General features: G+C 40.9%; 1 protein-coding gene across 5 annotated transcripts in view; it reads left to right on the top strand.

Annotated features, from left to right (window-relative positions):
* Nucleotides 1-13,597, top strand: part of NOL4 (nucleolar protein 4) — a 406,127-nt gene that overhangs the window by 332,057 nt on the left and 60,473 nt on the right. For 3 of the 5 annotated variants that reach the window (XM_073679225.1, XM_073679222.1, XM_073679220.1), the window contains exons 7-8: nt 5,996-6,175; nt 7,334-7,525. In XM_073679225.1, the coding sequence (XP_073535326.1) occupies nt 5,996-6,175; nt 7,334-7,525 (372 nt within the window). The remainder of the gene's footprint in view (nt 1-5,995; nt 6,176-7,333; nt 7,526-13,597) is intronic. The other 2 variants (XM_073679224.1, XM_073679223.1) reach the window with 1 other exon arrangement.

Raw genomic sequence — 13,597 nt, 5'->3', positions numbered from 1 at the left:
CACCCGAGAGCCCTCGAGCGGAATCCTGGCGTCAGTCCGCCTTAGCGGGCTTCTTGTCAACCTCCCGTTTGTCCTGACGGAAATGTTGCTTCCAGGGAACACGGGATTTCTGGGTGGACTTCTTACCGGAAGCCGAGGGACGACCCGATCCCCAAGAAGGCTGACCGAACTACCCCCTGGTCCGAAAGGACCGATGACCACCACTGGCATTTGACCTGCCAGACTTGGAAGCCGCCGCCTTCCGCTGAGGCAAGGCAGCATCCTTAGCCTTGGCCTTAGCAATCAGCTCCGTGAGGTCCGAACCAAAAAGATGACCGCCTTTGTACGCTAGACTAAGCAAACTTTGTTTGGATACTGCGTCTCCAGTCCACTGTTTAAGCCACAGTGCTCTCCTGACTGTGACGGTCGAAGATTGAGCCCTGGACAGAACGGAAGTAGTATCCAGTACTGCGTCCCTGCCATAACGTGCCGCCTCTTCCAACAGCTGGAAAAGCCTTTCCACTTCCGACAGCGGAGTTCCATCCTGCCATGCCATCCGCAGCTGGTCCAACCACCGCAGAGAAGCCTCACCGGCCCACATGGCCCCCAAGGCCGCACGGAATCCATGACCCGCAGCCTCGTAGATGGACTTTGCCGCTAACTCCGTTCTTCTGTCCAGAGGTTCCTGAAGACTGGCCTTCCCTTTAACAGGAAGCAAGGAAGATTTGCTAAGCTGAGACAGAGGAACGTCCACTTCAGGGGAGGGAACCCAATTAGCAATCGTCTCCATGGCGCAGGGATACAAGGCATCAAAAAACCGCATCCCCTGGAAGATTTTATCTGGATACCGGCTTTCTTTCTCCACTGCCTCGTTAAGTTCATCATGCGCCGGTAATGTTGAACGAGCCCGACGCGACTCCTGATACCGCCGGGCCGACTTGCCAGGCTTTGTCGGCTCTTCAGACAGCTGTAACGCTTCCCGCATGGCTCCAATAAGAGCATCCACGCGGCCCGAAAGCGAAGCAGAACGACTCTGCCGATCCTCATCTTCAGAATTGGAGATTTCACCAACCGAGCTTGTTGGTGAATCCGGAGCCTCCGATGCACTGCGCGGAGGAGACAGCGCCACCCTGTGGCGCTTCTTGCCTCGTGGTGTCGGTTGCGATTTAGCCGACACCCAATGACCCAGGAGGTTAGAAAGACTGTCAATGGAGCGGGTGAGAGCCTCCACTTCAACATCACTAAGGGTCGAACTCGACGCCGTCGAAGACCTGGGTGTATCAGAAACGCGAGACCGATCCTGAAACGGATCGGGAGAGAGGTCCGCGCCCCTTGGTCCCTGATCCGTCATGCCTCCCACATCAGATGCCAGCATGTTAGAATGAGTATGGTAACACAGCCTGCTTCCACAAAAAATTCCCTTTTTTTTTTTTTTTTTTTTTTTTTACTTTTAAGGCACTGAAAGGTTAAAACTCTCCCCTAGAGAGAGTTACCCCAGCCCTGCAGAGCAAAAGTTAACCTAACAAACTGGGGAGAAGCGCCCTCTGAAACAGAAGCGTGCACCCCCAGAAAGCGTTAACAGCCCTGTTGAGCAGACCCCTTCAGAAGGGGTTAATGCTGCTGACACACTAAATACCTCACTGCCTTAAGAGGTCAGAGAAGTGAGAGTGTCCAGAAAAGCGGTAGCGGCAAATAGCACCTTGTCTGCCTTAGCAGGTCAGCCAAGGTGCTCTGCAATGGAAAGAAAAAAGGGAGCTTCTGCCTACAGGCGGAAACGACTCACCAGTGCCGCTTTGACTGCTCCTTCTGAGCTGTGAGGGGGGTGAACGGGGAGCAGAGAGCCGGAGGTGCACGTGGAGGGAAGCCGGAAGGAGGGAGAGGGGCGGAGAGCTCAGCGCGCGGTAAGCCAGGAGTTTCCTGTCAGAACTACAATGACAGGAAGCCGAATGACGCGAAGCCCCGCCCCCCGAGCTCACTCACAGAACCCGCGCTTAGGGAGAAAGCGCGCGCTCTCCTGAAGGCTTCCTGCCTAAAAGTGACGGCAGGAAGCCAAGATAATAAAGCCACGCCCCCCGTTCCAACGGAGCCGTGCTCCTCCGTCCCTGCTCCCCAGCCCCCAGGGTCAGAGAATGCAGCGGTGATCCTCATACACCATCTGCAAATACAGAAAAGCAGAAAATCACCACATGAAATAACGGCGGCTGCCGCAGCAGCCTCTGTAGCACTCATACACAGAGCACTTACCCCGCTGTGCGCCACAGGGACTCCCAGGGATGTGTGGCGCTGTGGCCCTTGCTCCCCCCACGGCGGAGCGCGCAGGGACCCCACAGGCGGTGTGCGTCTCCACCAGGAAGCGCCCTATGTCCCCCGGGGCCGGCAGGTTACTGCGGGGACCTCCTTAAGGGGTACGCAGGTCTGCCAGGGGAGGGCAGGGGTCCTGGCAGCGCCGAGACCCCCTGAGACCTCTAGACCACGGGGGGTCCAGGTCTCCTTTGGTAAAAATAAAAAATCTTCTGAGGAGCTGCAAAGGCAGCGACTATCCTCTGCGACCTCAAATTTCAGACTGGAGAACATGGGAGTAGGAGGAGCCTAAGCTGGAGGGGCCGGTCGTCACTTTTTATAAATCTGAGGTGAACTATCCTGTGGGGCTCCTCCTACCCACTAGTAATGGATCTGTGTCTCCCTTCCTTCCCTTCTGCTGCTGAAAAGGAGTGTTCACACTGAATTTTGAAGTTCGTTCCTTACCTTGCTTGGGTCTGAATACCCCAACACCGGGATTCAGACATGCCCTTAACAGAAGTATTGATTTGTCCAAAGTATGAGATTTTGGTCTCCATTCACACTCCTTACTGGCTCTGTTTGTCTCTTCTGATGGGCACAAGAATGTAGTGGACAACCCCTTTAATTTTCCTGATCGCTATAATATTTGAAGGCACAATATATTTCTTTACATTGTTATATACAGAGCTATCGCGAATATGCTTGTATGTGCCCCTATCAGAAAAAGAACCATTAACCTGCCATCTGATCACATCATCAATTGTTTAAGATGTTTTAATCAAAGTGAGATTAAAGAAGTCTCTTCCTATCTCAGGCTATAAATCAGAGTTGGAATCTATTAGTTTAAAACAATAAAGTAAATGATGACTATAATGAAAAGGTAAGAATAAAATGACCTGCTGAATAGGATGTAAGCATAATAGATACTTCCATCTCCTCAATAAAATTTCACAGCATGCTAATACGTCTCTTCAGACAGCTCATATAAATATATCTCATTAGCTCATTTAAGATGTCCATAAATTCAAGTACCCATTCACAGAGTCAAGATTGCACAAATATCATTATAAGCCCCACAGCTTGAGCCTGCCCCCCTGGCTGTATAACATTTCTCCAACCTGATTTATTGTGCGTAAAGCCGCTAGAAGAGAAAATAGGCTGTGTCGTTTTTGTGGGAACAGTTTGCACACAAAAAGATGATCGGTTTTCATTTTATGGATTGTGCTGATTTCACGAGTAGAATGTTATTATCACTAATTTAATGGCAATTCCTTATAATACTGCAGTTTTACAGTTATCATTACAAAGTAAATTATACCAATTATAAGAAGGAGCAGCAGGATAAAATACAATACCCTATATTATACCGGATCAGGATTATTAGAGGGGTCCTCAGTTCAGGATCCTTATCCCTCGTCATCTGTTGCTCTGAAGGACCTGTTCTGTCCTCATTGTACACAGTATTTTCATTTGAATAGGTACTGATCATTGCTTTATTTCCCCTGTGGTGGCGCTGCAGGAAAAGTGAACACTTACTGTCAAGTTTTCCCTGAGATTACATCTGACTGCTGAGGGTCCCAGCAGGAACCAAGCACAGAAGGGATTGTCCAGAGCAGACAACAACTAAGAAAGAATTCAGGATTTGAAAAAATGTTACCCCATGTAAAAATCTGAATAATGTGTATTTTAATGGTCTATTCTAATAGTACAGCGTGAGAATTATAAATCTCCCAATGTACTGGATAATGAAAACTAACCCTACTAACTATAGTAAGTCAATTATTTAAGTTCATACTAATGCTGCATTTAGGCAGTCCGATCATTGCCATTAAATGACCACTAATCGGCCACATGAATGTTGATCGGAGGTCAGTAAAAGGGAATCTGTAACCAGGTTTTGCGACCTCATCTGAGAGCTGCATAATGTAGGAAAAGAGACACTGAATCCAATGATGTATCACTGAATTTACTGGGTGCAGTTGTTGTGACACAGAGATTTTAGATGTGGCATGAAGCTGAGCTCAGAAAGCTGCCCACACCACAGCTTTCTCTGTACATTGTCTATTGACAGTAAGCTGCTTATCAGGAGAGGGGGCATGGTTGGACCACTTGGTACAAGAGAGATAGTCTGGGCACAGATAATCTCCTGGGGATAAAACATTGATTATATGGAAACAACAGCACACGGCATGATAAGTGAAACATCCATGAAATCTGTGTCTCAGCCCCTACCTCATGCTGTCCTCAGATTACATAGAAAAAACCTGCGGAAAGATTCCCTTTAATAGCCTGTTTAGGCAGACCGCATGCAATAAAATTGTTCTGTGCGCATAGAATACCATTGTTCTTAAGACGATTTACTGCCAAGAATGATGATTTTTTAGCAAGCTTTAAAATAATTTCACTCCACAAACGAGCGTTTTGTCAATTGACGCTTGATTCCCAAGAACCCTCATTCTTCGTTATCGGCCAGTGTAAATGGGCCCTTAGGTTTGTACAGTGCAGTTTCTTTTGAAGCCTCACCTTTTGATGTACCGACTAATGGGCAAATAATACTATCATAAAATGCCTGAATGCAATTACTGGAAAGGCAACCTGAAAAACAGTATATGGAATCAAGGGTTGAAGCTTCATGTGCCCAGATCATTAGTGCCAATAGTGCCCCTTCTGTAGTAATATGTGATGATCCTGTGTTGCAGATTTTAGCTTTCAGCAGAAACATCTAGAACTAAGAATGGGAAAATGAACTGTTTAAATTGGGACATAAAGCAACCATTATCTTTATCATCACAACATGAAAGATATACTGTATGGAAGAAGTGACCCAAACAAACCAAAGAGGTCACACAGTACAGTATTAACAAACTCTAGCAAATAACAGAGTCATTTACTGTTTGATAAACACAGTCCTCCTCAACATAAGCCTGAAGCTGTTGTATGCTCAAATATCCTGTCCTACAGGCTGCACACACCTAAGGCCAGATTTGCTTTAAATAGGACCACTTAGTGTGTATTTATTGACTGGTAAAATAGGCAGAGATTCACAGGGGAAGTGTCTGCTCAATGTCATCAATGGAGTAGGGATCAGAGTTATATTTACTACACTGGCAGATAATACACTTGCCTGAGGTCATTTACAAATGTTAAGTCATGTCCAATCACATATGATTTTGCATAAATACGTAACATAGAATATGAAGCAATAGAAAACAAATCGGCTCTCTCAATACAATAAGAAAAACTCTTTTTTATAATGAATAAATAGGACTCTTCTATTCACAAATTATTACGCTGTGTTGTACTGGATATGAAGCCATGATTATGGTGAGTGTTCTCTAGCTTATTATAGGAGGACATGAACATTATATGTGCCCTCTGTCAGACTATTCTGAAAGCTAAATATATCTTATTCAATTTATAACGTATTATGTTTAGTTTGGTCCAATTTTACATTGTTAATTTTATAAACCATTAATAAAAGCTTTAATAAAACAATCGAAAATTAATTATGTGAGAAGGACCCGTTGAACTAGATGAATATAAGACTAGAGATATCATTTCCAAAGAGAGAAAGTAAAAATGTATGGAAAATGTATAGAGGTAAAATAATTTTGAGAAGATGTATAGATTTAGGAATCATGTTTGGCTAGCTGAAATGTATACTATTTATGTCTTTGATTGGCTTATTAGTTAGGAAATCATTCATGTCAACTGACGCAGCTTCTTCTTTTCTCAGTCTCCGGCACATAGCTACTCCAGCTATGACTCTGGAAAAAATGAAAGTGTAGGTGGTTGTGGTGAAGATTTATCTTTGAATCGGGGTGATGAAGATGAAGATGACCACGATGACCACGAGGATGTTGAGAAGGCAACTGAAGCTGATGGAGTGGAGGCAGAACGCCTGAAAGCTTTTAATGTAAGTGATCATTGTGACAAGCAAGCCTGCAGAACCTATCTCTACTCTGCTAGGTCCCCACAGTGGTTTTGCTTATAGGTTACATTTTCTTTTATTTTATTTAATCTTTTTGGCCACAAGCGACAGATGACTTTGGAAGTTTGTTGCCAATAGACATATTCTGCTTTTTTGCTGCATTTTCTTATCCATAAAATATATTGATATTTGTTGGATTCTTTAGAACTTTGTAGACTATCCCATCTAAATGAGATAAAAATAAAAAAAAAAAACATATTTTTGTGTAAATGACCTTGTTACATTGACAGAACGCATCTCAATATTACAGCATTTGGAATGTGGACTAAGTTTACTTAGAAATTAATTTCAACAACTGTGGAAGATATTGATGAGAATGTATTTTTTTTTAGCATTTTGTTGTTTAGTATTTTCCACAAGTTTTATAGAAGGTTCTGGAAAATACGCCCTTCCTTGACAAAGTCAGTTTGGCTGTAACGTTGCTTGGGTTACAATTTTTGGCTTTTTGTAAATAGATTAGGGGCTTGTGTGATTCACTTTCAATGAGAAACTATAGGCATTTCCAAATTGCAACTGTTCTCCAAGTTAAAAATATACATACGTTTTTTTGTTTTTTTTTTAAATAAAATTTTTCCAAGTTATGTCTGATGCCGTCTTAAGTATTTTGATGACTTCTTCATTGAGCTGTATATGCTGTTTTTATTGTCCATTTTATGTTTCTGCTTTTTGCGGTAATCTCCTTTCTTTTATTTGCTTTAGAGACTCCCTGTGATAATAACTAGACTAGAGCTTTGCGTTGTGCTGCTTGTTATATATGTTTTATGTATTATGAATGTTTGCTTTGCTTTAACTTATAGAGCGACAGAAAGCGTGATACAGTAAAGCAATGTTTGCTACTTTTTATTTTTATTTTATGGGATATTTATGTGTTTTTGCAATGTTAATCCTTTTGTTTCTACCTGCTGCCTTGAGATATCTTCGTAAGGAAATATATTTGGCCTAGGATGATGCTTCATTTTTTTTTTTACCAACCATCTTCTGCTCATGACAACGTATCTATTCCAATCAAGAATCTATGGTAGTAAGATGAGAGACAAGAGCAGTCCTCCAACCCCTTCTCCTCTGTCTCCCTCTTACCAACAGATGTTTGTCAGGCTGTTTGTAGATGAAAACTTGGACCGAATGGTCCCTATCTCTAAGCAGCCCAAAGAAAAGATCCAGGCAATCATTGACTCATGCAGGCGACAATTCCCTGAGTATCAAGAGCGTGCCAGAAAACGCATACGCACTTACCTCAAGTCCTGCAGGCGGATGAAAAGAAGTGGTTTTGAGATGGTGAGTTTTGACGTAAAATCAAGCCCATCAAAACCCCATATGTAATTTCATGACACTATTTGGTTTTCATCTTAGTGTCTTTATTTTATCCCCTGGTTCTATTAGTTAAAACATTTTTGTAATCCTCTCATCATTCCTGAATTTTTCCCCATTTGTTCCTTAAGTCAAATAAGCCTGTTTCTTATCATTTACTGGGGCCCTTACGACAGAGTTAATAAAATTAATGCCATACATGGTTACATAGAAAAGCATGGGCTTAGCATCAAGAGCAGGATAGCACAGGGGGTGTATGAGCGGCTCCACCATTAGGAGACTTCCATTTCATAAAGCCTGAACAATGATTTGCGACGGTTCATTTCCTGTTCCTGATTTCATTCTCTGGATCTTATTTTGCCATTTTATTCTTTGACAGCCACCTAGTTTAGCGTATTCATTTCCAGTATCAAAATCATATACTTGTGCCTTTCGCTGGATGCGTACCACCCGTCATGCATAAATTGTCAGGTCAAGTAATACAATGAGTAAACAATTTATATCGTAGATAAAGGGAACCATCAAGCAGAAAATGAATTGTTTCCAGTAAAAGGTTTCTAACATACACGACTTTAGTCTTGTAAGGGAGGAAGATTATGTGTGAGCTGGGCGGATGGGTCAAGCATGCACTTCATCTGGTGATACACTCATTTTGCATGTTGCTATAAAGAATTGAATTGCTGTACATGACATGTTTCAGTATGGTATGATCCAAATCAAAATCCAGACATTTGGACATTATCCAAAACCTGCTTTGAGGTTCTAAGCTTAAATCCAATATTTATTTTTTAATATAAAGAGGAATGGATTTAAGCCATCTTGGAATTTTCTGTATCCTAAAGAAATGAGCAATACAGAGGTTTCATGTATTAAAGGGGTTGTCCACTACTAGGATAACCCCTTCTTAAACTAAATGTTCGTCCCCGTTAAAATAAACAAACCTATACTCACCTCCCGTGCCGCCTCCGTTCCAGCGGTGTCAGCACTCGCGGTCCCGCAGCTGTGATGTGGTGGAATGACACATGGTGCCCAGCGCCCAATCAGCATTGGCGTCACTGTCCCCACCATCGTACCAACTGAACATGAAGAGGAAGCCAGGGCTGCAACTGATCTCAGACTTCCCCTTAATGTTCATTTCAACAGGAGGTGGGGACAGTGACGCCAGCGCTGATTGAGCGCCGGGCATCACGTATCATTACACCGCGTCAGAACAGCCCCAGGACCGCAAGTGCTGACACCGCTGGAACGGAACCGGCTCAGGAGATGAGTGTAGATTTCTTTATTTTATCAGGGCCAAACATTTAGTTTAAGAAGGGGTTGTCCTAGTAGTGGACAACCCCTTTAAGGAGATATTTTCCTATGAGTAAAGCTTTCAGGGAAGAAACGTTCCATAACTTAATTTTGGTTAAGCATGGCATGATTTTTTGTGTGATTCATACAAAAACACAATGAATTGGAGTCATGTGGAGAAGCAGTACATTATTGCCCTGAGCTACTTTTAGGTTGATATAGTTTTTAAGGTTGAAGGTAGTTTGATAGCCTGACATGTTGATACAGAGAAAAGCAAAAACCCACGGGTATTCCCATATTAGGAGAAAAATGTGTTCCCGATGCCACTTACAGAAATCAGACTAGCTCCCTGGATCAACGTCCCATCACAGAATCTAGCGCCCATAACCTGTGATATTATATTTTTTAAGAAAGGCATCCAGGCTGTCTTGAAGTTTAGTAGTGAATCAGTCACTAGCACATCATGTGGCAGACAGTTCTGTAGTCTCACTGCTCTTACAGTAAAGAATCTACATCTGTGATTAAACCTTCTTTCCTCTACACATAGAGGAGACTGTCCTTATGGGCTAAAATAATAGTTTTTTTTACTTTACCAGTGTATCTGCATCACATCTGATGGTCTGGCTCATAAATAACCACCCACAACATGTGCCATGTTCTCCAACTTAGTAGCTGTGTGTTATGGGAAAGAAAGAAAATATATTGTTAGAGATGTAAAGGCAATACGTCTTATATTTGATTGATATTATTATTCTAGTTGATGCCCAAGGATAATAGGTGAAGAAAATGGTTTTGTGGAAAGATGACAGAGGTTAAGACCTGGGCTTGCTAAATGACAGAACTAGAGACTACAATTTGCATAGTCATTACTATTAATAAATAAAATAGTGTAATTGTATGCAATTGTTTTATACATGTAGGATAGAAAAAGGTGGCAGAGCAAGGTTATTAAGCTTTGTGGTGGTCATTTCTTAAAGGAAATCTGTCACCAAGTCTTTGCTACACCATCTGTGAGCAGCATGATATAGAGACACAGACCCTGATTCCAGTGATGTGTCACTTACTGGGAATCTTGCTACTGTTTTGATTAAATCACTGCTGCAGATCTACCAGTTCTCTGAATGCTGAACTCTGTATGACCCCTGTTTGCACTGTGCATAGGCAGAAAGCTGCCAATCAGTGTTGGGGGTGGAATTATACAGAACTCATGAATATGGATGACTACATGGCAGCAAGTTTACTAGTCCTCTTGTGATAATCTCCTTCTGATAAAAAAAAAAGATTTTTATCAAAACTGTAACAAGCAGCCAAGTAAGTGTCATATCGATGGAATCAGGGTCTGTCTCTATATCATGCTTCTCATAGATTAGGTGTAAAAAAAAATTGGTGATAGATGACTGTCAAACACCTCTCTAACTTCAGCATTAATTTTGCTCTGACGACTTATAAATTCAAGGGAAGCCAAATTAAGTGTAGTTATTTTAGATTGTATTAATTTTAAGCATTTAGACTTTTATTTAATGCCATAGCATGTTTTGCACTTCTCTTTTCCACTGCAATGTGCAAAATGCATCACTTCCCAGCTAAAGATAAGAAATAAGTCTCCTTGAGTATACTTTGTTTCTGCTTAATTCAGGAGGGCATGTTTCAACATTTAATCTGGGAAACTGTATGTGATTTAAGCACCCTGCAGGCCTATAGCACTAACCTCCACTGAGACATTGTAGCAAACAAACCCTTAGGAAAGTGATTTGTACTACAGTTGGGTTTAGCTCATATCACATCACCTAGACTGCATACAATGTAGCAAACACACAGTTGTGAGAAGTATTAGGTGTGTATGGAAGTAAATAAGAATCTTTTTTTCATTATAGGAAACAAAAATAGATATGGAAGCAATTTACATAACTTTTCATGATAATATATTATGATTAAGCAAAACTTCGTTTCAATAAACAGGTAAATACAGACTTTTCCACAAAGGCATATTAGTCATTGACTTTATGAATATGAATAAATACTTTTCTAAGATGGCTTTGGTTAAGGGCATCTACCAATAATAAAAACATTACATTCATTAAATAATGTTATTATTATCACTGTCCCCATAGGGGCTCACAATCTACGTACCCTACAAGTATGTCTTTGGAGTGTGGTAGAGATACGGAGAAGTTAGAGGAAAACCAGACAAACACGGGGAGAACATACAAACTCCTTGCAGATGTTGTCATTGGTGGGATTTGAACCCAGGAGTCACTGTGCAACATGGAGAGAGGGGAGTTAAAGGCGAGTGACACTCTCCAGCAATGGATAAGAATTTTGTCTACCTGGTAATTTTACTTTTGCAAACAACCCAGCATGGTGTAAAACATCTTCCGCCAATCTATGCTCAGTGAGTTCCCTGACTTGTTTTTCTGGTGTTGGGTACATGTTTATTAGAAAAAAATATTTTAAGAAAGTTGATCTTTAGTTGGCAACAATATGACAGCGGCTCCGCTACCAATCACTCTACTGACAGACGGATAACGTGTGATATTTAGACAGGACAGACAGTAACTATAGTTGTATATTCCTTTACAACTGAGCAATCAAATAAATAGGGAGTAAGCACCGTATCCGGGGTACAGAATACCATTATTTTCCAATAACCTCACTTTCACAGCATGCCCTCACAGGAAAATTATAGCTGAAAGGTTTTAAAAATAGGATGAGTGTAAAAATATGTCCTTATCTAAACCTCTTTTATCACAGCAGTTGCCATGCATTGAGAGGCTAGCTTTGTCACAGTACAGGAAAATGTATTTTATTCTATTTGTTTTAATATAATTTTTAAAGTACATTTCAATTAGTCCTTTCAGTAGCTTAGATAATAATTGATCAAGAGAAATTGGAAAAGTTATCACTAGTGCATTAATAATATGAAAAGTTATCCAGGTTAAAAAGGGGTGAAACATGATGACAATATTTCATAGCATATAAAGCTGTCAAAGAAAATCCTATTCCGGATGTACAGGTGCTTCTCACTAAATTAGAATATCATCAAAAAGTTAATTTATTTTAGTTCTTCAATACAAAAAGTGAAACTCATATATTATATAGAGTCATTACAAACAGAGTGATCTATTTCAAGTGTTTATTTCTGTTAATGTTGATGATTATGGCTTACAGCCAATGAAAACACAAAAGTCATTATCTCAGTAAATTAAAATAATTAACAAAAAACACCTGCAATGGCTTCCTAAGCATTTAAAAAGGTCCTTTAGTCTGTTTCAGTAGGCTCCACATCATGGGGAAGACTGCTGACTTGACAGATGTCCAGAAGGCAGTCACTGGCGCACTCCACAAGGTTCCAAAGTTCCAGTTTTCATTTGGAAATCAAGGACCCAGAGTTTGGAGGAAGAGTGGAGAGGCCACAATCCTAGCTGCTTGAGGTCTAGTGTGAAGTTTCCACAATCAGTGATGGTTTGAAGAGCATGTCATCTGCTGGTGTAGGTCCACTGTGTTTTATCAAGACCAAAGGCAGCGCAGCCGTCTACCAGGAAATTTAAGAGAACTTAATGCTTTCCTCTGCCGACAAGCTTTTTGGAGGTGGAAACTTCATTCTCCAGCAGGACTTGGCACCTGTCCACACTGCCAAAAGTACCAATACCTGGTTTAAAAACAACAGTATCACTGTGCTTGATTGGCCAACAAACTTGCCTGACCTTAACCCCATAGAGAATCTATGGAGTATTGTCAAGAGGAAGATGAGAGACACCAGACCCATCAATGCAGACGAGCTGAAGGCTGCTATCAAAGCAACCTGGGCTTCCATAACACCTCAGCAGTGCCACAGGCTGATCGTCTCCATACCACGCTGCATTGATGCAGTAATTTATGCAAAAGGAGCCCCGACCAAGTATTGAGTGCATTTACTGAACATACATTTCAGTAGGCCAACATTTAGGATTTTAAAAACATTTTTCAAGCTGTTATAAAGTATTCTAATTTACTGAGATATTGACTTTTGTGTTTTCATTGGCTGTAAGCCATAATCATCAACATTAACAGAAATAAACACTTGAAATGGATCACTCTGTTTGTAATGACTCTATATAATATGAGTTTCACTTTTTGTATTGAAGAACTGAAATAAATTAACTTTTTGATGATATTCCAATTTAGTGAGATGCACCTGTATATTGTTGTGTGCAAAAGTTGTAGACAGGCGTGGAAAAAATAGACGTGTCAATAGTTTATTTTTATCAATTAACAAAATGCTAAGTGAATGAAGAAAAGAGAAATCTAAATCAGAGACTTTGCGCAAGCCTACATGTACAGAAGATCTGTGGTTAGATCTCTAAGATGTTTGGAACAACCTCCCTACCGAGCTCCTTCAAAAACTCTGTGCAAGTACCTAGAAGAATTGATGCTTTAATGTTGTTTTGAAGGCGAAGGGTGGTTACAACAAATATTGATTTGATTTAGATTACTATTTTGTTCTTTCACTTTGCATTTTGTTAATTGATAAAAATAATTTATTAACACTTCTATTATTGAAAACATCTTTACTCTGCAGCATTTTTTCCCTGTTTTCTGTTTATTTTTTGCAGCGTACTTTGTTTATATACAGTGCTGTGCAAAAAATGTAGTCAAGTGTAGAAAGAATGCGAAAGAGTGAGAATGCTTTAAAAAATTGGAGTGTTAATAATTTGCATTTTTTTAATTGATAAAAATAAAGAGAATGAACAAAAGAAAAATCTAAATCAA

This window comes from Phyllobates terribilis, unplaced genomic scaffold, assembly GCF_046119375.1.
Source record: "Phyllobates terribilis strain yellow unplaced genomic scaffold, ASM4611937v1 Scaffold_4__5_contigs__length_816908805, whole genome shotgun sequence".
In the NCBI taxonomy this organism is placed as follows: domain Eukaryota; kingdom Metazoa; phylum Chordata; class Amphibia; order Anura; family Dendrobatidae; genus Phyllobates; species Phyllobates terribilis.
This window is presented reverse-complemented; position numbering and strand designations above follow the sequence as displayed.